The sequence below is a fragment of the Psammomys obesus genome, unplaced genomic scaffold (assembly GCF_907164565.1).
Source record: "Psammomys obesus unplaced genomic scaffold, mPsaObe1.curated_primary_1811, whole genome shotgun sequence".
Lineage (NCBI taxonomy): Eukaryota > Metazoa > Chordata > Mammalia > Rodentia > Muridae > Psammomys > Psammomys obesus.
The window spans coordinates 19,107,591-19,132,137 of record NW_026596101.1 but is presented as its reverse complement, the minus strand read 5'-3'; the positions used below and the strand labels follow the sequence as shown (position 1 = coordinate 19,132,137).

At 43.6% G+C, this 24,547-nt stretch overlaps 1 protein-coding gene across 4 annotated transcripts in view; it reads left to right on the top strand.

The window, feature by feature from the left end:
• Slc25a26 (solute carrier family 25 member 26) overlaps positions 1–24,547 on the top strand; it is a 94,892-nt gene that overhangs the window by 27,544 nt on the left and 42,801 nt on the right. For 3 of the 4 annotated variants that reach the window (XM_055628411.1, XM_055628409.1, XM_055628408.1), the window contains 2 exons: positions 2,464–2,568; positions 4,083–4,130. The exons of the other annotated variant lie outside the window; for it this stretch is intronic. In XM_055628411.1, the coding sequence (XP_055484386.1) occupies positions 2,464–2,568; positions 4,083–4,130 (153 nt within the window). The remainder of the gene's footprint in view (positions 1–2,463; positions 2,569–4,082; positions 4,131–24,547) is intronic. 4 annotated transcript variants of the gene reach the window in all.

Sequence of the window (24,547 nt, the reverse complement as noted above, 5' to 3'; positions counted from 1 at the left end):
TTGCAGAGTCTAAAATGTTTGCCAGTAGTGTTTTTGACATCAGAAGATTTGTGATTCTTAGAGACATTTAGTTTTGGAAAGAACAAAATCCCTTTTGTTATATATCCAAGTTAGATTAGAATCTGTGATTAGAACTGAGGGAGACTGTTGATAGCGGTTCTCCCCAGCAGCCTGCATAGCACCTTCGGCTCTATGAAGCCCAGCCAGCAGGGAAGCAGCCACGCTGTCAGCACCAACTTGATTTCTCCATGTCCTGTGACCCAGGTGTGTGTTGGCTGCAGTGATAGGATCTTAACCATCAGGCTCTGGTGGGCAACCAAGAGCAGTAGCCTGTATTGTCTTGAGTGTCTCCAGGGTATTCCTCATGTACAACTCCAGGGGAGGTATCCCGCACCTGACACTGGGTCTTTTATTGGGCAAACTATAACTTTTGGAGGAACATTATGCCCTGTTAAGGGTAACCTCAAGTAAACACTTTATGAATGTGTTTGTGTGTATTTAGGAATCTTATTTGGCCCATCTGTGCAATAGTGGTATGAATGTTCTGAGAGTAACCAACTGTTTCTTATTTAAAGCCCACTCAACAGGAGGAAACAAATGTAATTATGGCCATGAACCCATGGCTGGGGAGTTCATAAACCCCAAGGATAAACCTGCTATTACTTTGATAAATGAACAAAGTATCAAACTGACCTCTGGAGTCATGTTTTTATACTCATAGGTCAATGTAGCCTAGAATCAGGAAGGCTTTGACCAGTACAACTAGGCAAAGCGCTGTGGCTTGCTCAGCTATAAATGGGACATCCGTTTCACATCTCCTCCTCCCTGGGCTCAGGAAATGTCATGGAAGAGGGACAGAGATCAAGGAGGACCTTCCAGCATGGAGCGGGTGGGGTCACATCCTGCCCCCAGCTGAGAAGCTTTAGAGTTGGTGGCTGCTGGAGGAGGGAAGTAGAGGAGGTTTTTTTCAGGAGGTTTTGCTTTATTTTAGGAGTTTCAGTTTTTTTCCAGGAATATGGCCTCTGGTAGGTCGACCATGCTCCAGGGGATAGCTCACTCATATGTATATAGGCAACATTAAGCAGACTTAGAGCTTATCAAACAAAATACTGTCTTGGGGTAGATAATAATATTTCATTGTATACAGGTGTAAAAGGCTCAAAGATACAATGTATACATCTATAAAATTCTCAGAGAACTAATACAAATACTGTATTTTAAAGGAAAGAGACAAGCGTTGGCTGGGCATGTTGCTACATGTATACCTGTAATTCTAGCATTTCGGAGGTTGAGGAAAGAGGATTATGAGCAGAAGGCCAGCTTGGGCTACATAATGAGAGCAGTTCTTTCCGTTTGGCAGCATAGTTTATTTTGTGTACTAGCTCGAACCCAGGGCCTCATATGTGCTATGTAACAGCTGTACAACTGGCCTGTCTTCAGCTCTTTTACATTATCTTTTGATGCAGTCTTGCTAAGTAGTTCAGGGAGGCCTTGAACTTCTGATACTCCTTTCCAGCTACCCGAGAAGCTGAGCTTATAGACCTGTGCCACCAGGCCTGGCTATATGTATCACTGAAGAAAGATTATCTGTATTTCTTGCCATCCCTTGCAAATGGATGTATATTCATAGTCTAAAAGTTTAAATTTAGTGTTTTCAAGCATATGTAAAACATTGGGCACTGCTCCAAGATACAGAAACCATTTGTCTATCTGGAATATTGCTGTGGCAAGACTTAAACACAGCTCTTCCCTTTAAACAGTTGAAACAGTTTCCCTTAGCAGTTTTCGTCTTCCTCCCTGTACCTGAGTACCCCTCCCCACTCCTGCCTTCTGCTTTGAGCACTTACTTAGTGTTCTGTTTCAGAAGGCAGGCAGGCAGGCAGCCAGCCTTACAGTGTTGATTGCTCTTCACCGAAGGCAATTTAAGAATTACTTATTGACCAACTAAGTGTGGGTGTGGCTAGTCAGGCCCAGTGTAGGGGAATGCTGGGGCTGGGTCCCAGGTGCCTGGGGTGACGCCTCAGTTTTGTGGTGGGAAGGCCTCAGTGTCAGGCTTGCTTGAGAGTTGGTGGCGACTGGTGTGTGGAGGGCAGGTGTAGGTGTCAGCACACTGCAGTCAGCCTTGCCTGTATGTTGCTTCCAGCCACGCAGAGGTGGTTCTGGTTTGTTCCTTGATCACACAGGGCTCAGGAGTTGATCAGTGTGACAGCTGTTCTGTGGGTTGGGCAGTCAAGAGAATCGAATTTTCTTGTGGCACTGAGGGGTTGAATACGTGTGCATGGAACACAGTGTCAGAAAGTGAGTAGATCTTGTTCAAAGGTTCAACATTAGGTTAACAAAAGACTTTTTGGCATCTTGCATTAAACCTTGAGATGTCTGCATTATTAGTTTTGCTTATGAAAAGATGTCAGTTTTTGCAACAGCTACTTTCTTTTCAGATGTGATTAAATTTATGTATTTTAGGTTGCCTGCTTGATTCGAGTTCCTTCTGAAGTGGTTAAGCAGAGGGCGCAGGTGTCTGCTTCTTCCAAGACCTTGCAGATTTTTTACAATATCTTAAGTGAAGAGGTAAGACTGCTTTAGATCCCCGCTCCTCTCTCTCTTCCGAGGAAGATTGTATCGGTGACAACACTGTGGGCTCATTGCATGAGCCTCAGGGGAAACTTCAGGATGGTTGAATGTCCAATTACAGTAACTCTTTTTGCTGGGTTATTTTTTCCTTTGTTTTTGAATTTTTATTTTTATTTTTTCCCCCAAATTTGAAGCAGTTGTTTACTGAGCACCACTGCTGTGTATGCCCTGAATGTAGTCTTTGTCGGAACTGAGCTAATTATGCGAAGGAGCTAACATGCTCTTCTAGAGCATTGCTTCAAAGTTTGAGGGTTCGTGGAAGAGAAGCAGTATTTAATATGAAAGTATAATAATGGGCTGCTCATCATTATCAGCAGCATCATCTTGTATGAAATTGTCACTTTTCCCTGAGTCTGGGGTGCACGTCTTTAATCCCAACACTCTGGAGCCACTCTGGAGGCAAGTGGACTTCGTAAGCGTGAAGGCAGCTTGGTTTGAACAGTGAGTTCCAGACTAACCAAGACAACATAAGGAGACCCTGCCCCTAAATAAATAAAATATAAATGGGTAGATAGATGATAGACAGACAGATAGATGATAGACCCTGCTTCAAACAAACAAACAATAAGTAAACGTCCTTTCTCTTTCTGATCAGTGTTTGCTGTGGTCGGAGCTGCCTTTCCTAGACATGTGGCTGCTAGACATGCTGCTGTTCTCCTTTTATAAGTCTAGCAGAGCCTTGTTGTTCTGTTTCGCTTTGATGTGTGAGTCAGAGCTTGCCACGCTGCCTCAGACTGGCCTTGGACTTCAGGGGTTATTCAGCCTGGGCTCCTGAGTGGCTGTGGCTTCTGCCACCGCACAGTGACTTTTTCTTCTTAAATAACCTGAGCCAATCTTAGCTCAGGCTTAAGGAAAGAGTTATTCTTTGTTTTTGTTTTGGAGTTGGGGGCTTCCTATGTGGCCCTGGCTGGTGTTGAGTTTTCTTCCTCATCCTCCCGAGTCCTGGAATGGCAGGTGTGTGCCACCGCGTCCTGCATCTTTCTGGTTTGTTACCGACTGTAGGAGTGAGGCCAGTCCTGTGGGCTGCTTATTGGACTGTGTGTGTACTTATGCATGTAATGCTAGGTTCATCTGTAATATATATTGTATTGAGAGCTTATTAACAAATTTCTGACTGACTGACATAAGTCCTCATTTTACTTTAAAGGATGATGAATGTTTTATGTACTTACTGGCTTTTGGAAATGTATACAATGATTTTTTTTTTTTCAAAAGACAAAGTTGCTGTTACTTAATATGATGTGGCTTGTTTCATTATTAGAGATGTACTCCTCAAGGGGCTGACTTGAGGCTGATGTAGTTTAAGCCAGTTTAGAATGTTTAACTCTAGAAAACTGGCTAGTGAGTGTCTTAGAACTCAAATTTTAGACCTGGCAAGGCTCTTTCTAAAATGTTCTTCACAAATCTTTGTTGTTTCAGCTTTCTAATCACTCGGCTTTTGCTTGTTTCAGGGCATCCAAGGACTGTACCGAGGCTACAAAAGCACAGTTTTAAGAGAGGTAACCCAATTGCTATTTCTGCAGTCCCAAACAATTGACAGGCTTTGATTTATGAACCTATGTTTCTTTCTCCCTCTTTCTTTCCCTCCTTCCCTCTCTCCTTTCCTCCTTCCTTCCTCTCCTTTCTCCGTCCTCCTCCTCCTTCCTTTTTTTCCTGAGCCATGGTTTCTCTGTAGCTTTGGCTGTCCTGGCACTCTCTGAGTAGACCAGGCTGGGCTTGAACTCGCAGAGATCTGCCTGGCTCTGCCTGCCAAGTACTTGGATTAAAGGTGTGCACCACTACCACCCAGAATCTATGGGTTTCTGAAGTATTAGAAATAAGATGGAGAAACTGGCTTAATCAATCAAAAAGAGGGGTTGGAGAGATGACTCAATGGTTAAGAACACTGGTTGCTCTTCAGAGGTCCTGAGCTCAATTATCAGCACCTACATGATGGCTCAGAATCTTCTGTAATCAGATCTGATGCCCTCTTCTGTCATACAGACAGAGCACTGTTATAGGAAGACAGAGCACTCATATACATACATAAATAAATCTTTAAAGAAATCGAAAGGAGAGTGCCATCACCCACCTTGCATTTTGAAGAATGCTTGTGGTGGTCTGCTGGACAGGCTGGTGTCATTGTCATTGTAGGTGGCTAAGTTATTGTAGTAAGAGCTTGGTAGAAAGAACTACCAAGTGTCTGGTTCACGGCAAGATTGGTTATACAACAAGCACTTGAAAAGACAAATGCTTCAGAAGCCTGCCACAAGGAGGTAGCGTGTGGTTCCCTGATAGAAAATGCAACAGGCTGGGGAACTCCTTCTGGAGAGAAACCAGGTGCTGTCATCTTGTGCCTTCTAACTAACCTGCTATGCTGTTGTTTGTTTTAGTAGTGGGGTGGATGAGGGGGTGATGAAGCAGGACTTGGCCCTCAGTAATGGCATCACTGATACTGTAGACAGCATTCTTTAAGCTTTGTGTCCCAGAGGTTTTTATATAGTGAGATATGAGAACCATTTTTTTTTTTTTTTTTGCTCCAGGACACAGTTTTCCATGACAGAAGGAAGAACTTGCTGACTGAGGTTTTGTCCTCTTATAGTCATGGGACTAAAGCATTTTAACTTGTAAAAGTATTTCTAATGGAAATAATGGGGACCTTAGCAGAATACTGAAGTTCTTTGGAAGCTGTTGTTCTGCACTCCCCGTGGCTTGCAGGCCTCCGTAGGGTGCAGTGACTATAGTGTGGCCTAAAGCTTTGGTCTTCACTGGGGAGCAACGGGCACTGTAGCTTGTGTGCCGTGCAGCCTGGCAGCTCCCTTTTCGGCAAAACGGATGTTCTGCTATTAGTTGCTATTGTCTGTCAGAAATATCACCTGTGTGACTCTCCGTTTGCCCCCTTTTCTCCGTGGTGTTTGCTCATCTCACACCCAGATGCAGGAAAAGGTGGAGGAAAGCGTGATCAACACTTCTCAGTTTTCTGAAAAGGGCTGAATGAATGAATATATTCTCATTCCGGAGAGCGCTACTTTTGCATACAAAGAGATAGAACACATGCTCACAACTGTTGTTCCATCCTTTCAAAAATTTGTTTTGACATATGTCGTGCTAGTAATTAATTTTTTGGCTGCAATCCTTGCGAATTGTGTGACCTTACTGAGATGACATTGTTTACTCAAAATGGCAGTGCTTTGTTGGCAATTTAATTGGGGTCTTGTGCATTATGCGTGCTCATAAAGGAGCCTTCAGGGCTGATTTTGGTCGAGGTGTTGCTCTGTGCACGTTCTCGGCTGGACTGAGAGAGGAATTACTGCTGAATGAAATGTAGCTTCTTTTCCAAGTGAGACAAATCAGAAGTGATATGTCTGCTTTAAACAACATTTTTGCATTATGAAGAGTTTTGAGCATTATCCTGACAGTAATATCAGATCTTTTTGTCTAGAGCCCATTTGATTGTTTCAGTAAGAAATACGAAGAAGCTTTAGTAAGAACCACCAGGAACTCCATTTGTTCAGTGTGAGGTTTTTTTTTTGTTTTGTTTTGTTTTGTTTTTTAAGTAGTTTTACCTCACTAGCAGCAGCCTTTTGGAGGGGACTGAAGTTTGGATCCATGCATTCTAAGCAAGATATGGGTTCTCTGGGCTTTGTGAGCGTTGCCACACACTGCTATTTGCTGTTTTTTTAGCCTGTCTCCTTATTGACTATTTACCTCACCTCTTCTCTTTTCATCTTTCTCATGGACTTAACCAAATTAGATATGGCTAAGCATCTTGGTGTGTTGGGGTTATTGCAGTAAGATGGAAGTGGGGAGCACTGTCCCATCTGTGGGCATAGTCAAGATGATGTCAGGTCCACTGCTCTGGAAGTTCTGTACAGATTAGACTCACGCTGTTGAATGTGACTCAGAAGGACTCAGTAGAGAAAGAAAGCAGAGGAAAAGCAATCTGTTTCAAACGAACTTGAAGTGAGTTCAGCTGATACCATTTTATCTCCAGGTCTACTCAGCAGTATGCAGAACAGCTGTGCCCTGGTATCAGGCCTCCCACAGGAGTCCTCTTTACCCTGCATTTCAGGCCGCTGTGGGAATGCACCCGAGAATTCAGAGGAAGCCTACCAGGGGTACCGCTCAGCATCTGTCACATTAGTAGAAGCAAGCCTAGGCCCAGGAGTGCTGCTCAGTTGGTAAAGCACCTACCACCCAAACATGAGGATCTGAGTTTGAATCCCCCCCAGAACCCACATAAAGAGAGGGTGTGTTGGCATTGGCCTGGAATCCCAGGGTTGGAGAAGCAAAGGTAGTCAGATCCCTGGAGCTCATGGTCACTCAGCCTAGCTGAATTGATGAGTTCAGGTTTGGTGAGAGATTGTGTTCCAAATATGAGGTAAAAAGTGATTGAGAAAGACATCCCATGTTGACCTCTCGCCTCCACAGGCACACACATGCACATGGGTACATGCTTGCATGTGTGTGTGTGTGAGGTACACACATGAGCCCATAGACGTACATAAAATGAACCAAAATTCTTGAAGGCTTGCCAGCTAGAAGTACTCAAAGACATAAGTAGATATAATAGCCTGACATGGAGGTAGAGTGTGTGTGTGTGTGTGTGTGTGTGCATGCGCGTGTGTGTGTGTGTGCGCGCGCGCGCGCGAGCACACACGCACGAGTGGATGTGTGCCTGTGCCTGAGCACATCCCAAGCCCAGGGCGGATACTTTGAGAGAGCATTGATAGGTGGGTGCTTGAAAGGAGGGTAAATTGAGCTTCTCAGCTCATCTGCATGTTTGCTAGAAGGCCAGTTTACAGAGTGAGATCCAGGACAGCCACAGCTCACAGAGAAACCCTGCCTTAAAAATGACAACAACAGCAACAAACAAAGAAACAACCTCCCCCAAAACAAAACAAAACAAAAAAAATCCTGGCTTCTTGTTCAGGGGCGTAGCCACTCAGTAGTCTGGAGGTAGCTGAGAATATTTCCGGCCTCCCGCCCTCCCAGCAGACCAACTGGGTTGTACAGACTGCTCTGTAAACTGGAGGGCCCAATTTGAGAAGCCAAAGTCATTGAAAAGCTCACTCCAGAGGCGATGCCTTCACTTTGCAGGCTCAGTCACTCGTTTTTTGTCAGGCGACAAGCAATCCCCTTTAGCAATGCCTGTGGCTTGTCCTTAACATATTCTTTCTGATTCTGGCGTCTGCCCTGGTGTCACTCCCAAACGCTTCACGCTGTGAGAGTCTCATGACTGCCTTCTACTATCATTCATTTGATCCTTTGGGCTCTGTGGTGATGGTGATGGTGTTTACTAACCAAATATTTTTGGATAATTTTTTTCCTTTGCAGTTGTGTAGGGCTTGATTGTACAAATGAGCCATTATTTACTTAACCAGTCCCCCACTGGCAGCCATTACACTTGTGCCCCAGTGTGTAATGCTGTTTGTATGCCATCTTGTATATGATTCAGGTTCTTTGAAGGTTACATGCCAAGACATAACGATTTGGCTAAAGAAATAAACATGAAATTTTGAAAGATGATATAAAGTTGCAGTTCATGGAAGTTCCAGGCTATATTTTTGCTGAGAATTTAGAAACACTCCTGTTCTCTGACTTACTGGGGGTGCTAGTAGTCTGTGAGCTGAAAATGATGTCATTATAGTTTTGATTTTAAGTAATACTGAATGTATTAAAATTCGTGTTAGAACTCTTTTGTTTATTGGGTTATTTGAATTATCCACCATTCTTTGGAGAATTAACCCAGAGGATTTACGTAAATCTCTTTTGTCATGCCTCTTATTTAATATGAATGCAGGAAACATGAACTATGTTTGTTTGTGTTCTTGGTAATCAAGTGTTTAAAATTGGAGGCAGGGGGATGACTAGATCAAGGCCTGTAGGAGGGACATAGAAAGATCTTGTCTTCAAAGAAAGCCAAAGCCAGAAAAAAAGCCTTTAAAGTAAAAGATACCTACATGTAAGGCACAACTCTGTCCCCAAGGACCTGTCCGCAGTTGGCAAGCAACGTTTCTCAGTTTTCCTGCTTGGCTAGGACTTCGCACACTTCGTTCTACTGAAATCTTAGGTCGTTTGGGAAGATGTTACAGTCATGAAGCCTACCAGGACACCCAGACCTAAAGCTGATTTGAGGTTAGTTCTTGCCTCCGGAAGCTGCTAGTATGTGTCTGCATTTGGGTGTGTGACTGCGGTTCACGATAGCAGGTATTGAGAAGAGGGGCCCAAGGGCTGCTGCTGCTGGCAGCTGCTTAGCCAAGGTCAAGATGCTTCATCCTGGGAGAGAGGCGTTTCATCATTGTATGTTTCACACATTGGGTAGTGGTGGGGGGAGGGGTATAGTTACCCTAATGGTTGAACTTTCAAAATCATTAATATAAGTAGGGCAGGAAAAAAATGGGATTAAAAAAAAATTTATTGGTGATATACTGTAAAAGTTTGCTTTTTCTCAAATAAGAGCACTATCTTAATTGGCTGTGATAAAACATTCTGACCAAGAGCAACTTGGGGAGGAAAGGGTTTATTTGGCTTCCTTTTCCATGCCAGTCCATCACTGAGGGACTCACTCAAGCGGGAACAGAGAGCCGGTGAAGGAGCACGGCTTACTGGCCTGCTCCCCATGGCTCGCTCAGCCGGGGACCAGCTGCCACGGGGTGGCACCATTCAATTATTAATCAAGCAAATGCCTCACAGGTTTGCCACAGGGCAATCTGGCGGAGGCATTGTCTCAGCTGAGGCCTCTCTGGGTGACTCGAGCTTGTATCCCCGTCAGCAGAACAGTAACTCCCACAGTGATCCGTTCACAGGAAGCTGTTTGCTCCGCTGGGATCGTTCCTGGGGTCTGGCAGGCAAGCAGGCTGTCCGCCACTGAGGGCATCCTCAGCCTGACTTTCTGAATGAGCTTGGCACCTCGGTGCCCTCTCCTGTGCCACAGCTGGTGCTGGAACTTTACCACTCACTGTCCTTTGGTCCATCCACTGCTTCCTACCTTCTTGTGTATACTTTTTACTGGCTGATAAGAGAGGTTTTCTCTTTAGCTATGGATTCCAGCATGTGTCTTTAAAATTGTTTCTTTGTTTCTTCTTCCTATGTCCAGTGTGCCTTGCTTTTCTAGACAGTGTTCCCCTGGAAGCTGCTGCCTTGCCTCTTTCCTTTGCATGCTGGCTCTCAAGCATAGTACCATATACACAGTGGGCTCTCAGTGAATGTGTGTTGTTTCCTCATTCCATGTAGCTCTGTTCTGTTTTGTTCCCATGCTACCAGACACCGCGTTCACCTCTGAAGGGAGAGGCAGCTCCGATTGGGGCTGGAGACCGTCAGGCAGCAGCTCTTCTGATGAGACACTGCCAAATTGCTATGACCTGCACATTGGCTACGCAGGAAAATTCTAAGTTGGACATCCTTTTCCAAAATTTCAATTTTCTTAACCCTTAGAAAAAATATTTTTGTAAGTGTGGCTCTGTTGGAGTGGGAGTGCTAGAGGCATTCATTGACCTATGTCCCAGCGATTCCCTGATGCAGTGAGCAACAGCCTTTCCAAGCTTTTAATGCGAAGTTGTCTTTTAGTTACAATCGAGTGCAAACACTGAGCCTGACTTTAATCCTCCAAAATTCACTTTATTAACTATGACCAAATAGAACATCTGTTTAAATTCCATAATGTTGGCTTCATGGGAAAAGAAAAGAAAATCCCCATTTGTCCTTGGAATTTGTCCATTGCTTTCTCATTCAGTAAACGTGTACTAAGACATTCTTATTAATGGAAATATTAAACAAGTGAAAATGAAATTTCCCCTCTAATCACAAAGGTTTATAAGATGAGTCACTTAAGTGCATCATTGTAACTACTGTAGAGAGCTGTGAGGACTGAAGGACAATTCATTCAGTTAATCCTTTGTGCAAGATCTTGACGGCACTGTGTTCCAGCCTGGATTTTAGCCTACAATTTTCACCGTCTCTTCAATAAACATTTATAAGCAGAGCAATTTAGTAAAATTAACTTAATGTAGAAAAAATAACTTTCACCCTTTACTGTATGTGTTGTTAGGTTTTAATTACAGAAGGCAGCTGCTATTTACTTTTCTTATTCTTTGGGCAAATTTTGTTCTCACTTGTAAAGTCTCAAAAATTTTTTGGCCTGCTGATAAAGGCCTGGCAACTTGAGTTCAATTCTAGGACCTCCACGGTGGAAAGAGACTCCTGTAAGCTCGCCTCTGACCTCCACACATGCGCTGTGACATGCAGATACACACGCTGACACATAGATACAATAAAGAAAGTGCAATAAAAAAGAATTATGGCCTTCTCACATACCTCTCTGGCACATTTCATGGTGAAAAGAACTCTCCTACATACCCAGTGGAATCAGTTTATGAACACACACATACGAATGAACTATTTTCCCAAATTACATACAAAAATAGTAAACATCCTATTGTTTTGTGAAGAAGCTCCTTCATCAGATGTATGTGGCCACTGAACACTCTAAGTTGTAGATCTTGAGTCCTATTACTATGTAATTTTACTATCTGAACAAACTCCATCTTAAAGGGATTAAGAGAGAAACTGTATTTTTGTAATAAGAAAATTAAACTTGAAGTAAAATACAGTAATGTTGTAAGCAATTCAGGGCTGAAGGTTACTTGAAAGAACTTGAAGATTTGTATCTGGGAGGCATGACAGTCTGGCTCAGACTACCATGGGCTCCTAGAATGAAAAGCTATGGTTTGAAATGAATTATTATCGTGTACTTAATAGATTTTTTTTAATCTTTAAACTATAAAATATTAGCCTTTTTTTTTTTTTTTCAAATCAATGAGCTGGAACTTGGAAAACTTCAATAGAGCCAGGAAGTGGTGGGACCGGAATTTGAGGTCAAGTGCGTGAAACTGCAAAGCATGCATTTCTGGTTACTGACTGCCTCTTGCTCACCCCTCACAGACGAGCCCGTGGATCACTCATTTTCAGTAAATTCCAGGAAAATGACTGCAGATGTGCGAGGCTTGGATCAAGACCTAGGAAGCAGAATACAGAGCCCAGCTTCCTGCGTGCACACCTGTGCAGGTGTGGGCGTGCGGAGGGGTGTGTGTCTGTGTGCACCTGCATGTGTGTGGGTGTGCGTCTGTGCGTGTGAGGACGTGTGGAGTGGTGTGTGTCTCTGTGTGTGGACCTGTGGCTGCACACGCTCATGCCTGTGCATGGAGGCCAGAGGAGGACACTGAGTGTTCTAGCTCCCTCTCTACCCCTTCAGGCAGGGTCCTCTCACTCAGCCTAGAGCTAGGCTGGCAGTCAGCAAGCCCCACTGAGTCCTCCTGTCTGTCCTCCGTGACACCAGGGTTCTAGGCAGCATGTGACTCTGCCCTGATTTTTAAAGTATTATCTTACAGAGTTCTGGGACGTGGGAGCCATCCCTAGAGCACGATTTCTGAATTGTAAAGATTTCTGAAAGGTAACGCGTAGGAGTTAATGATGACTTCAGCATCTTCTCTCCTGTAGTCTTCATCAGACTTCTTGGACTGCTGTCCTTTCCTTCTCCGGGCATCAGCGTGTGCAGAAGGTGGGAAAGCTGATGCTCAGGCATTGAAAGGGCTTTGGTACCTAGCCAAGTAACTATTATGTAATGGTGGAAAAGAAGAAAGCAGGAAGAAAAAGGCATTTCTTCTCTCCTTTGAAAATGCTGCCTTTGAGTACTGGAGTTGATGTGAAGTGTGTGGTATGTAGTGAGACACTAGAGGGCGCCCAAGGCCTATGTTTTAAATACTGAAGTCAGCCGCCTCAACAGGCAGGAGAAACCTAGAAGCTTGCTGGTGTTCGCCTGGCGTCAGTAAACGTGGTTCAGATTGCAAATCTAGACATGATGACAATTTTTATGGTACTTGAATGCATGAATTTGTTTTTTAACTGTGGTACATACATGCTCAGAATTTAATTAATTTTTTTTTTAATTTAAAGATAGTGTTGGTAGAGTATTTGCCTAGTATAGTTAGAGCCTATGTATGATCCCCAGCACTGCATGAAGTTGCATGTAATAGAACATGCTGAGACAGGAGGATCAGGAATCCAAGGTCATCTTTGTCTCTCTTTCAAGTTTGAGACCAGCTTTGGATACATGAAACACTTAAAAAAAAAAAATTAAAAAACAAAACAAAAACAAAAAACAACAATAACAAACCCAAATAAGACAACACTTCCTTATCAAGAGCAGGCTGGCCTCAAACTCAGTCTTTCTGTCAGCCTCCCAACCCAGACAAAAATGTGACTAACTTCAGTGTGATCATGAAGAAACTTCCCACAGGCCCAGACGGAGGGACGTGCAAACTTGTCGAGGAGAAGAAAGTAATGATGAAAGGCTGCCTGAGATAGGAGCTCAGGAGACTCAAGAGGCTGGTGGAAGGTGGCTTTGGGGCTGGAAGAGGAAGCAGGTGTGTAAGAGGAAATTTGAGGTTCGGATGAGAGCTACAGAATCCGTGGTGCTGGCCTTGGTTTGCATCTCTGGTGTGTGTGTTTCTGTGCTGTAGTTGCCATTGTGTTCCACGTGCTAGGAACAAGCCTGCAGCCTTGTCAGATGCCTGCTTTATCCCTGGGCTACTTTCCCAGCCCCGTGGATACCGGCTTCAAAGACCATGCTACAGCCACCAGCAGAACATGTGTGGCCTCTAGACCATCCTAGTGACTTTTACAGAAATTTATGAATTATTTTAAACACACACACAAACAGTGGGGCGAGAGAGAGGGCTCAGTGATTAAGAGCACTGACTGCTCTTCCAGAGGACCCAGGTTCGATTCCTAGGAGCCACATGGTAACTCCACTTCTAGGGCACCTGGTCCCTCTCCTGGCCTCTGTGGGTACCAGCAATGCATGTGGTGCATAAACATACATGGCAGGCAAAGCATTCACATACAGAAAGTAAAATAATAAAAATTATTATTATTAAAGCAAAAAAAAATTTTATTTTTAAAAGCTTACAGAAGGGCTAGGTTTGAGCATTGTGTAAAATAATTTAAAATAATCTAAAAGTGGAAAATTAAATTTAGAACTTGCTTATATTTTTAATTAAATTTTTATTTTTTTATATTAATTAGTTTATTCACTTTGTATTCCAGCTGTAGCCCCCCCCCTTCATCTCCTCCCAATGCCACCCCCTCCCTCATCTCCTCCCATGCCCCTCTCCAAGTCCACTGGTAGGGGAGGTCCTCCTCCCCTTCCATCTGACCCTAGCCTACCAGGTCTCTTCAGGACTGGCTGCATTGTCCTCCTCTGTGGCCTGGCAAGGCTGCATCCCCCTGGGGGTGTGGTGGTCAAAGAGCTGGCCACTGAGTTCATGTCAGAGACAGGCCCTGATCCCATTGCTAGGGAACCCACTTGGACACTAAGCTGCCATGGGCTACATCTGAGCAGGAGTTCTAGGTTATCCATGCATGGTCCTTGTTTGGAGTATCAGTCTCAAAAAGACCCCTGGGCCCAGATTTTTTGGTTCTGTTGCTCTCCTTGTGGAGTTCCTGTCCTCTCCACGTCTCACTATCTCCCCCTTCTTTCATAGGATTCCCTGCACTCTGCCCAAAGTTTGGTTAAGAGTCTCAGCATCTGCTTTGATACCTTGCTGGGTAGAGTCTTTCAGAGGCTCTCTGTGGTAGGCTCCTGTCCTTAGAACTTAATTCTTAAAATCTTTCTGTTTTGTCAAAATACGTGTAAGGATTTAACAGGAGGCATGAGGGGCAGCAGGCCTGCACATCTGGCTTCCTTCTCACTTTCTGGAAGGAGCCTTTGAAAACTGCTTTTTTTTTTTTTTTTTTTTTTTTAGATGTTCTGATTAGGCCTATACTTGTATACTGTGTTTAAATTATTGGACTGTGGGATTTTTGTGGAAGATGGGATGTGGTTTGCTCTGTGTTCCTCTCCAGAACAGATATGTCCCAGCATTCCAGATAAACACATTTATTGCTGTGTATTTGTGTCTTTGTGTCTTCCTCATCCTCCTTACCCCCTACCCTGCCATTTCTCTCTGGGGCATGTGCTATGCCCCAGTTTGATTGACAGATCCTGTGACAGTTACACTGTGTGTGTTGTCTGCCTTACTGATTTGTTTACCCAGGGTTTTTCTCCATCCTTGCAGACGTTTGAGTTTAGAAAGTGTAGTGTATTCAGGGTGTCTCAGTTGTGAAGGCCGGCGCCTCCTCGGAAGGTGGAAGATTACACACCAGGCATGGTCTTTTCCCTCATGCTGTGGAACCATACACGTAGATTGTCTGCCTTCCTCATGATTAGGTTTGGGTGACTTTAGCTTGACTGTTTATACAGGCATTACATACGTGTTGGTGTCTTGTGATGGTTGGTAGCAGGCAATGCCCTGTTTAATCACTTGGGGAGATTTTCTCTGATTTCCACACACAGATGATTCAGTTCTTTATTGTGAAGTGATCCATGGGATTATATTTTGGGGCTGTGTGGCTCTCCTGTTCCCCAATAATCTTTCACCCAGTAGTTTTACCATCTGTGGATGCTTCTTGCTTGGAACATTTATTACAGTGGTATTGCAAAATGATGATTTTCCTAATACTGTCTTTTTCCTATGAGTTTACTAATTGGCATTCATCTGTGAAGAAGTCTTTCCTTTTTCAGCCTCAGATTTTTTTGTTATTATTTATTGTTACTGCAGACTCATGGATTTATTATTTTCTTTTTTGGGTAACATCTTTCTTGACATGTAAACCATGTGCTATCAACTTCACCTGTTTAAAATGATAATTTATAGGATCTTAGTGAAGCCACGGGTAGATACTCCTCCTCACCATGCCCAGCAATCCTTGATCAATAGCTATGATGTATTTATATTGTTTGGGCTGTAACTCCCTAAGTTTGGCCAATGGGAGCCTCTCCTGGCCTGCTGAGTTCCTATTGCTGAGACCCTCCTCTCCTGTTATTACAAGCCATGACAAGCTTACCTAGCCTTCCTGGTCCTAGGTTGATGTTGATGGAAAGTATATTTAGAAACCAGTATCTAGGTGGTGGGTGCATCATTGCACCTAAGCTCTTATTTGGAGCAGAACAAAGATAGTTAAATAAGTTATTTATTCATTCCATTTCCATATATTCATCCCAGACAACATCCCAGACAACAATATATGGGCTCAGTGGTAGAGGACCTGCCTAGAGTGAGAAAGGCCCTAGTGCCATGCCCGGCGCTGGGAGAGCACATAAGCCATAGTAACTGAGGATCGTGGTCTTATAGGATGGACTTCTTTCTGATATGCCATTGGTTTAACATGTGTATAGAGGACACCTCTGTCAGCCCTGAAATGTATGTAACATCTCTGTAGTCACATCTATTTCCTGCTTGTGATTACCGGCAGCCACTGATCTAGTCTCCATTGCTGTAATTTTTTGTGTCATTTAAATAGCATCATATAATATACCATCTCTTGAAACTGATTTCTATTTTTAAAATCAAACTTATTAATTAAAATAGATTTAGTTCTTTGAGAATTTCAGATTGGCATACAATGTATTTTAAGCATATTCACCCTCTGCTCTTTTTCTTCAGTCTCTCTGGATCTATTTTCACTCCCTCAGCTCCATTCCCAACTTCATATGGGCAGCCAAGAGCAACGGCGGTAGCTTGTATTATTCAGAGACCCCAGTGCCCAACAGCCTGAGGAGGGATATCCCACACCTGACACTAGGCTTTTTATTTGGCAACCGTGGCTTCTGGGAGGAGCATTACTCACTGTGTAGTATAACTTTACTTAACTTTTCTCTCTCTCTCTCTCTCTCTCTCTCTCTCTCTCTCTCGTTTTTTCCTTTCTCTACATACACACAGATGGTGGCGCGGCGGGGAGATGAGAATTAGCAGGCATCTACCTGGCTTTTTCAAACATCCTTGTTGTGGGTTACTCCTCTCAACCACCCCACCATTCCTTTCCTCCTCCCTATGTAAACTTCTGTTCCCATAGCCCCTTTCCCTCTTCATATCGTTTATGTCCACTGTCTTCCCTTCCTGAAGGTCTACCCTCCCACCGCCCCTTTAGGGTTTCCCGGTTTCTCAATGTTCAACCTGGTTTCTGTGTTTGAAAATGTGTGTGAGAAGATGTGCTGGCCCAGGCTCCAGTGTCCTAGCCTTCCGCAGTGATCGACACAGGTCTCTAGTTTGTTCGCTGCTGTGCTGTGCACTCCAGGACACCCGGCTTCACGCAGATTCTCCTGTCTCCACCTTGCCATGGCGTCTGTGTTGTACCTGGGTTCTGGGGAGCTGCACCTGGGTCATCGGGGTTACGTGGCTAGTGCCTTTACCCATTCCCAAAGGCTGGTTTACATTACAAGGGAGGGAGGCCTGTAGCCGCCTGGCCTGGCCGAGCATAATGCTTTAGATTCTTCGCCGTTGCCGTCTCCACAAAAGTCAAATTTATTTTCCTTAAAGGTCTCATGGTTTATTCTTTACATTTTGTTGACATTTTGAGGTGATTTGTGTTTAGGGGGTGAGGGTTTTGTTGTTGTTTGTGTATTTGCGTGCAGTTGTTCTAGCAGGGTCTGTTGAAAGCCCCTCCTCCCCGCTGGCGATGTTTATGGTTCTTTGTGTGGACAGGTGTGTGCTTATTCTTCACTGTGAGCCGGGCAGCGTCTGTGGTTTCTCGTCATGCTCAGGTATTTGTTTGCTTTTTTCTCAACATCTGTCTTGAAAGATTCTGTTTTGATTGTCGAAAGAATTTTTCTTTCTTCTTCTTTTTTTTTTTTTTTAAACTGGTAGAGTAAGCTGCTGATCCAAAAAGAAAATGAATGAATGAATGAATGAATGAATGAATGAATGAATGAATGAATGAATCTCCATATGTTATTTCTTCTGGGTTTCCCCATGAAAGGCTGACTACCATTCCAAAACCTTATGTATGATTTCATACCTTTTCGTGAGAATGGCAGCTTTTTCTTAAATTGTCATACGGTTAATGTGTATACATCAGTGAACTAGGACAGTTCTCTTCCTGATTTTGTTTCACAAAATAACGCTTCCTTGTAGAGATTGGGCCACTGGTGTTTTCAGGTTATTGGTAGGTTACTGTGTAGTAAAACTAGACACTGGCCTATTAGAAGGAGCAGGTTGCAGGCTGGAATTCATGGGAGGGTTTTCACTCAAGAGGCAGGTTGAAGCTATTCTCTTTATATATTACAGTTGGGGTGTTGACCATGTCACAAGAATAACTAATGTCACTGACAAGGTCGCTCGCTGGGAATGCGTGCTCACTTGTACTCATTTATAGAGAGAGTATAGCCCAGAGTTAGTTCCTTGGTAGGCGCACATGTAAAGTACTGACAAATATAGGGATAAGCAGTCACTGGTTAGGAGTGAGCCCCCTTTCCAACTGAGTTGAATTTGGAGTAATGTTTTTACAGGCGTTCCTAGCAGGAGGAAGCCTGAGGAGCTGGGCAGGTTGATATTGGGAAGCTTTCTAGTAAGTGTGCGCTTAATTGCCTCCAGAATCTTTTGTGCCTGGAATATATTTTTCAATTGGTACTAAACTCTGCACTTGACATTCTTTCCTGAAATCACATGCACAGACCCCCTTGGAGCCGCACTGCTCCCAACGCCATGTCTAACTCTAGACGGAAGTTACAGAGGCAAGAAGAGTTGAAGCTCAAGTAGAGTTTGTTAAGAAGGCCTTGTGCATTGATTGCATGTGAATTCTAAGAAAGGTCAGCTGAAGGCAGTCAGTGATGGACAGAAAAGGTTAAACACACACACACACCAGCTCCACCTCCACCACCAATTAAAGTAAAAAAGGCATGACCTTGAGAGAGAGAGCAAAGAGGGGTACATGGGAGGGATTGGAAGGAAAGGGGAAAACGATGTCATCATAATTTCATTATTTAAAAATAAAACACCTGGTACTTGTCTTCCATGCTGGCTCCAGTGACACTGTGTAACACCCACCAAGCCGGTTACTGTGGACGTTTTTGCTGAACACCAGAGATAATGACTATAGCACATGTGCCGGAGGCTAAAATGTGTGGCTATAAGGCTGTGTCCTTTTGTTCTTGGCTCATAGTTGGGGTTTCACTCAGAAGGTCTTAACTCTCTTTACTCTCACCGCAACTAAAAACAGCCCCATCCTTTTGGCAGGGTACCTACTTTAGTTCCTCATACTGAAAAGGTTTTAGAGGTGGACTGCAAACAGCGAGTAAATACTCACAAAATCTGACTAAATTAGTCCAAGCGAAACAACACCACCATATAGTTGATTTCCTACTTCACAGCTTAGATGGTAGTGAATAGGTATCACCACAGGGTTAGACATTTCTCAATATATACGACTTTGTCAGGGTGAAGTGGCCCTTGCATTTTCTCAAACTTGCTTGTGTGTGTCTGAAAAAGCCTATTATTTACGTTCAGTTCTTAAAATGAGGAATTGGAGCCATCAAAATTGGCAAGCTGTAAGCATGCTAATTAGTTCAACATACTGACCAATTCTCTGAATTATTAGTTCAAAGGAGTGTGTGGACAGGGATGAAATTAGATTTAGGCCTTTTTCACTCTAGTTGTTTTAGGATCCCCAGGGCTGCTTTGATCTGTAAATAACAGCTGTTTTTTCATGCATGGTTCAGGGTCCATGAAACATGTACCCTGTTTGACTCATCACCACAATCCTGAACGGAACATGCACACTTTGCCAGCTTGAATTTCTGAACTGAGAGAACAGATCTTAGTTTTCTTTATTTTTAAATAAGTGGCATAGCAGTTATAAGGCAGTCAGTAAACGTAAAGTTTACTCACCAAACTACCAAAACATATTGACGTATTTAAATATCACTCGTAATTATAAAAGCTGAGACCGCTGTGAACACTCATGTGTTCACATGTATGTGTGCACATTTATAATTTTGTGGACACATAGAAAGTTATTTACATGTGTATATGTGTAGACATATGACTAAACATTTTAGACATCTGTAAACATGCTTGTCATGCTGGCTAAGTATTTATTTAATTTTAAAGCTTTTTGATAATTAGAATTAAGAGCAAACCTAGGCTACTTCACTTCATTATTTCTTACTTAAATATAATTTATGTCTGTTTTGGCCCTATGTGAGAAGATTTTGGTATTTGAGAGAATTGTTTTAAGGAAGGGCAGAAAGTGAACGGTAGGAGAGAAACGTTTAAAACCAAGAGGGTAAGAACCAAGATTTGTCTTCGGCACTTCCCTGATCTGGAGGCTGGCTCCAGCCTGGTGTAGGGTGAAGCTGCGTAATAGGGATCCAGTAAATGTCCACTGCAGCCTTCGGTTTGCAGGTAACATGAGAAATAATAGGGCCCGCAGAGACGCGGAGCCGGTACGAGTGTACGGCTTTTGCTGAGGATGGTGTTCAGTTCCCAGCTCCTATGTCTGGCGTCTCAGAACCATCTGCAGCTCCAGCTCTGGGTGATCCAGCACTGTCTTCTGGCTTCTGCAGACACCTGCACGCCCATGACACATCTACATTACACATAATTAAAACATAAAATCAAGGGGGCTGGAGAGGTGACTCAGTAGTTACAAGCACTGGCTGCTCTGTCAGAGGACCCAGGTTCAGTTCCCAGAAACCCCCGTGGTAGTTCCAGGGGATCCCACACTCGCACAGACGTAGATGCAGGCAAAACAACAAAGCACATAAAATAAAAATATATTACAATTTTAAAAAAGGAAAAAAGAAAAGAATCTTTTAAAACTAGAAATAGTCATGTCTTTCAGTAACTCTAGGAGTGAGATTTCACTTTCATAAAGCCTTTTTGTTCATTAATGACAAACCACAGGATTTACCGTGTGTTCCACTTGTGGCTTTTCTTACCGGTCACTATGTCAGACACCCGGAAGCAGAGTCCGAGTCAACCTGCTGTCTCGGGGCTTCTTGAGATGTCTGATCATCCCGGTTGGTCATGCCAGTTTTAACCTGCTAAGCTGTAGCTTGTCTTTGTAATCGTGCTTGTAGGCACACGGCCACTCTGACGTACTGTCTGCCTTCACACCGCAGCGCACGGTGGGGTCGTGTGGGGGTACCGTATGGCCCGCAGAGCCTAGCGTGTCATCTGGCTCCGTCAGAAAGTCTGCTGGGTCCTGGACTCACCGATCTCCGAAGGATGTTCTGTGCCTGGAGTGAGCTTCCTCTTTGTAGGACCTCTTGCTTGCTCCAGGGCTCAGAGGTCCTTCCACGTTGCCAGGTCACCTGACTGTAGAGAGAGGGGGAAAGCCCATCTCTAGCCTTGGGGCCTGGGCCAGCAGCAGCAGCAGCCGCAGCCGCAGCCGCAGCCGCAGCCGCAGCCGCAGCAATGTTACCTGGGAACTTGGGAGACATGGAAGTCCCCAGGTTCTGCCCAGGCTTTGGAATCTGGCACTCTGGGGTTGGGACCAATGGTTTACATTCCATCCCCTGATTCTGAGCCTGCTGAAGTGTGAGAACCACTGGACTACACGATGCCAAGCTGAGTGAAGAGATTCCCGGTGGGAACACACTAGGCTCTCCTCGTGTATACAAGGCTCTGTACCATCCAGTTCCTAGCGCAGCAAAGCCACAGCAGCCATGGCAGACCCCAAACGAGCCGGAAGTGAAACAGAGGTTCTTGCTTTGTTTTGAAGTAAAGAAATGTTGGACAACATTGCAGGAACTTGGGAGGTAATAGGTTTCTTTTTCATCTGTCATAAATTGCAGATTTGTAAAAAAATTTAAAAATTCATAATGCCTATGTTATCTTCCACATACTTCTCATTCATACACAAGTGTAGTGGATTATTGTGGTATTTTCATGTTTGTGTGTCACACAGTTTGCTCACACTCACCCCTACCCTCTCTTATCATAGTGTTGTTGTTATTGGACAGTAATCAACATGATCGATTTTTTTCATGGGTCTTTCTTTTTCTTTTCTCCTGCTCTTGGTAGTAGGCTACTTTGAAGTATTTTAAGACTCAACGATTTTAAATAGTTTTCCAGATAAAAGGATGATGTGAAGAATTATTTTGATTGTCCAGAAAACACTTCCAGAAAAGCACATTTAGCCAGCCTGCCTGCTGTGGCTGGATTTCTTACTGTTTTGAGTGATGTCCATGTTGAAGCGATGCTTTCTCTTAGTGCTAAAGCCCAAAAGAAGCGTCTACCCCTCAGGTGTGTTTCAAAGAGAGGAGAGCTGCACGTGTCAGGAGAGCATCATGGGAGGACGTAGTTATTTGGAGAACTGCTTTCGTCTCTGGGATGTCTCCCTCCTGCTTCCTTTGGCACAGTGTTCCCACGCTCCGCAAACAGCCTGCCCGCCCCCACCCCAGGCTGTGGTACAGTAACAGGGAACACGCTCAACATAAAAAGCACAAGTGTATCGAAAAATCCAGAGCATGTGAACTATTAGTCCACTTTATTTTCTCGAGAACAGGCCTCAGAGTATGTGTGCATACACACAAACATACTCTAAGTTCGTTACATGGTGTCTACGTGCTTACACGCACAGCTAATCCGACAGCTATATGGAAGTGTATGCCCCTTTTACCTGTGTGTTGCATACTTAGGCACCCTGCACAGTGTATATATCCCACGAGGTAATGGTTCTTTTCAAGTGTTTCTAAGACCCCTGTGAATTGCAATCACTAGCAGGCTTGCATAGACCGAGTTTGTGCACTAGTTGAGTGTGGCGGGAGGGCCACAGGTGTGGCGTGCGTAAGTATTTCCTGATGACGAGATTCCGAGCTGCTTTTCTTCCAAGAAACCGGCTTGGATTTTCAGGCTGGAAGTGTTTGTGCTTTTTTAGATGTCATAGCTGTTTGTGAAAGCCCTTGAGAAGCTTCCTCTTGCTGGGGGTTTTGGAAAGGGCACTGTTTATTTGGTACATTTTTTCCAAGGGTAAATCAGACTTTTTCACATTTTATTGATGACCCATTTGGCTATCTCTGGGCCAGCTCCAGTTAAAAAATAATAGTATTTAATATTTAATAAACTACCAGACTTTGGAGCCATCTGGAACTTTATTTTTTTTTGCATGCAGCATCTGAGTTTCAGCTGTTAGCCTTTCTCCTTTGCTCTGGGAAGGGTCAATTGCTTCTAAAGTCTTTGATGCTTGCTGTGTCAGCCCTTTTCATATTTTCAAAATGCCCGTGTAAAAGGGGTTTTCATCCATTCATGCTGATAATTCTTTTGAACTTGAGGTTTGAACCAAACTAATCAAATTTAATTATAGCTCAAATCCTGTTACAGTGAACTCCAGTAGACTTCCAAGATGCCTTTTTTCTGTATTTCTCTTTTGTCACACTGGAATTCAGCCATTACCAATATTACATTAAGCGAGCAGGCCATTGACCACAGTGTGGGAGACCCTTTGCAGTGGCCAGGTTTTTGTTACATTGACATGGTAATATGATTTGAACTTTCTCCATTCTAAAGAAATCATGAATTAGTCAGAAGCAACTTTCCTTTCTTTGCATAGTTCTTATGTAATCTTTTTATAGCATATTCAGGGGTTTGAACAATTAACATCCAGAATTAAAATCTGAAGACTACTTTCTTCTTTTTAAAAGAGTTTTATTGTATTTTATATTTTTGGTTTGGCAGTTCTGGGTTGCTACTTTCTCTATTATCTACTCCATAACAAAACCAGATGACTGGCTCCTGTGTTGGGAGTTCTGAGGACTCTTCACTGTGCTTTCCTTCCATTTTCCAGCTGTCTTTAGGTATGTTTGGTATATGATATTGAGGGACTTGAAGCATACTTAGCATGGTGGTTTAAGTGAATTCTCCCGTTGGTGGAATTGTCTGGGAAGGACCAGGAGTTACAGCCTTCTGAAGGATGAAAGAGACTTTCTTAGAGAAAGCCTTGGCTTTATTGCTGCTCATGCCGATTTTTATTGTTCTTAAGATCTAAAACTCAGTAGAGGTTTCCATCTGTCCCCTTTGGAGATTCCAGCATGACTTGTGCAGTTGCCCAGTGTTCTGAAAAAGCTTGCCCTTCCCCATTTTGATTCATTAAGAACCTATGTGGGATGGTAGCATTTTCTGGAGAGAAAGTAGGCAGAAGCCTGATACTGCTCTGACTGCTGTGCCCGACGCTGCTGTGCTTGCTGCCACAAGTAGTGTCTTGTCAGTCATCCCTGCCTCTGTAGGTCTCGGCTTTCCCCAGCACAGTGGAGATTTTATTCTACAACTAAATCTTGGGTTTCTAGGTGGATTTTGGAATAATGACATTTTAAAAGATTGGAAGTTTCTTTTCATCTGTAAATAAAAACCTATACAGGTTTAGTATTGGCTCAACTTTCGAGCTACAAGAATCAAGTGGCAGATTTAGCCTTTCCTCTGGATGTTTGATTCAGAGATGGAAAGTAGACTTTATTTCTTAGAAAAAAAAGCAAAAGCAGTGCTCCTTGTAAGGTGGAAACTGACTTATTTTGAAATTTTAACTCAAAATTGCCATTTTCCTTGAGTCAGTTATGACATGGGCCTTTGTTTTAAATGAAGTGAAGTGTGAGGTTGGTTTATATACTCATTACTTTGAAGGTGAAACTTTGATCTGTATTTCAGTAGATGCAAATCTTTGCTCTAAGTTGTTGGCTGCATCTCCCTCCAGCTGGAGGCCCAAGGACACCATAGTGAACCTTTGAGTCCGGCTCCAGGGAGAGTGAATGACAATTGCATGTTCCTCAGGCTTCATATGTAGGCTGGAGCCTGTGACTGGACACTGTTTGGATTCGAAGGGACTGAACATTTGGGTGAAGACAGTTTCCTGAGAGCAGTGGCTAGCATTTTACAACAGTTGCTTCTGGTGTCTTGACAGAGGACCCTGAGCTAGTCTTCCGTCTTTTTCTTGTCTACGTGTTGTATTAAAACTTGAGGTGATGAGACATGTCCACAGTTACCGATGCTGAGGAACTAAATGCCCGAAGATGCTGGCGCGAGAATGTTTGGCGGAGGTAGTTACAGAGCACCAGCTCCGCCGAGGT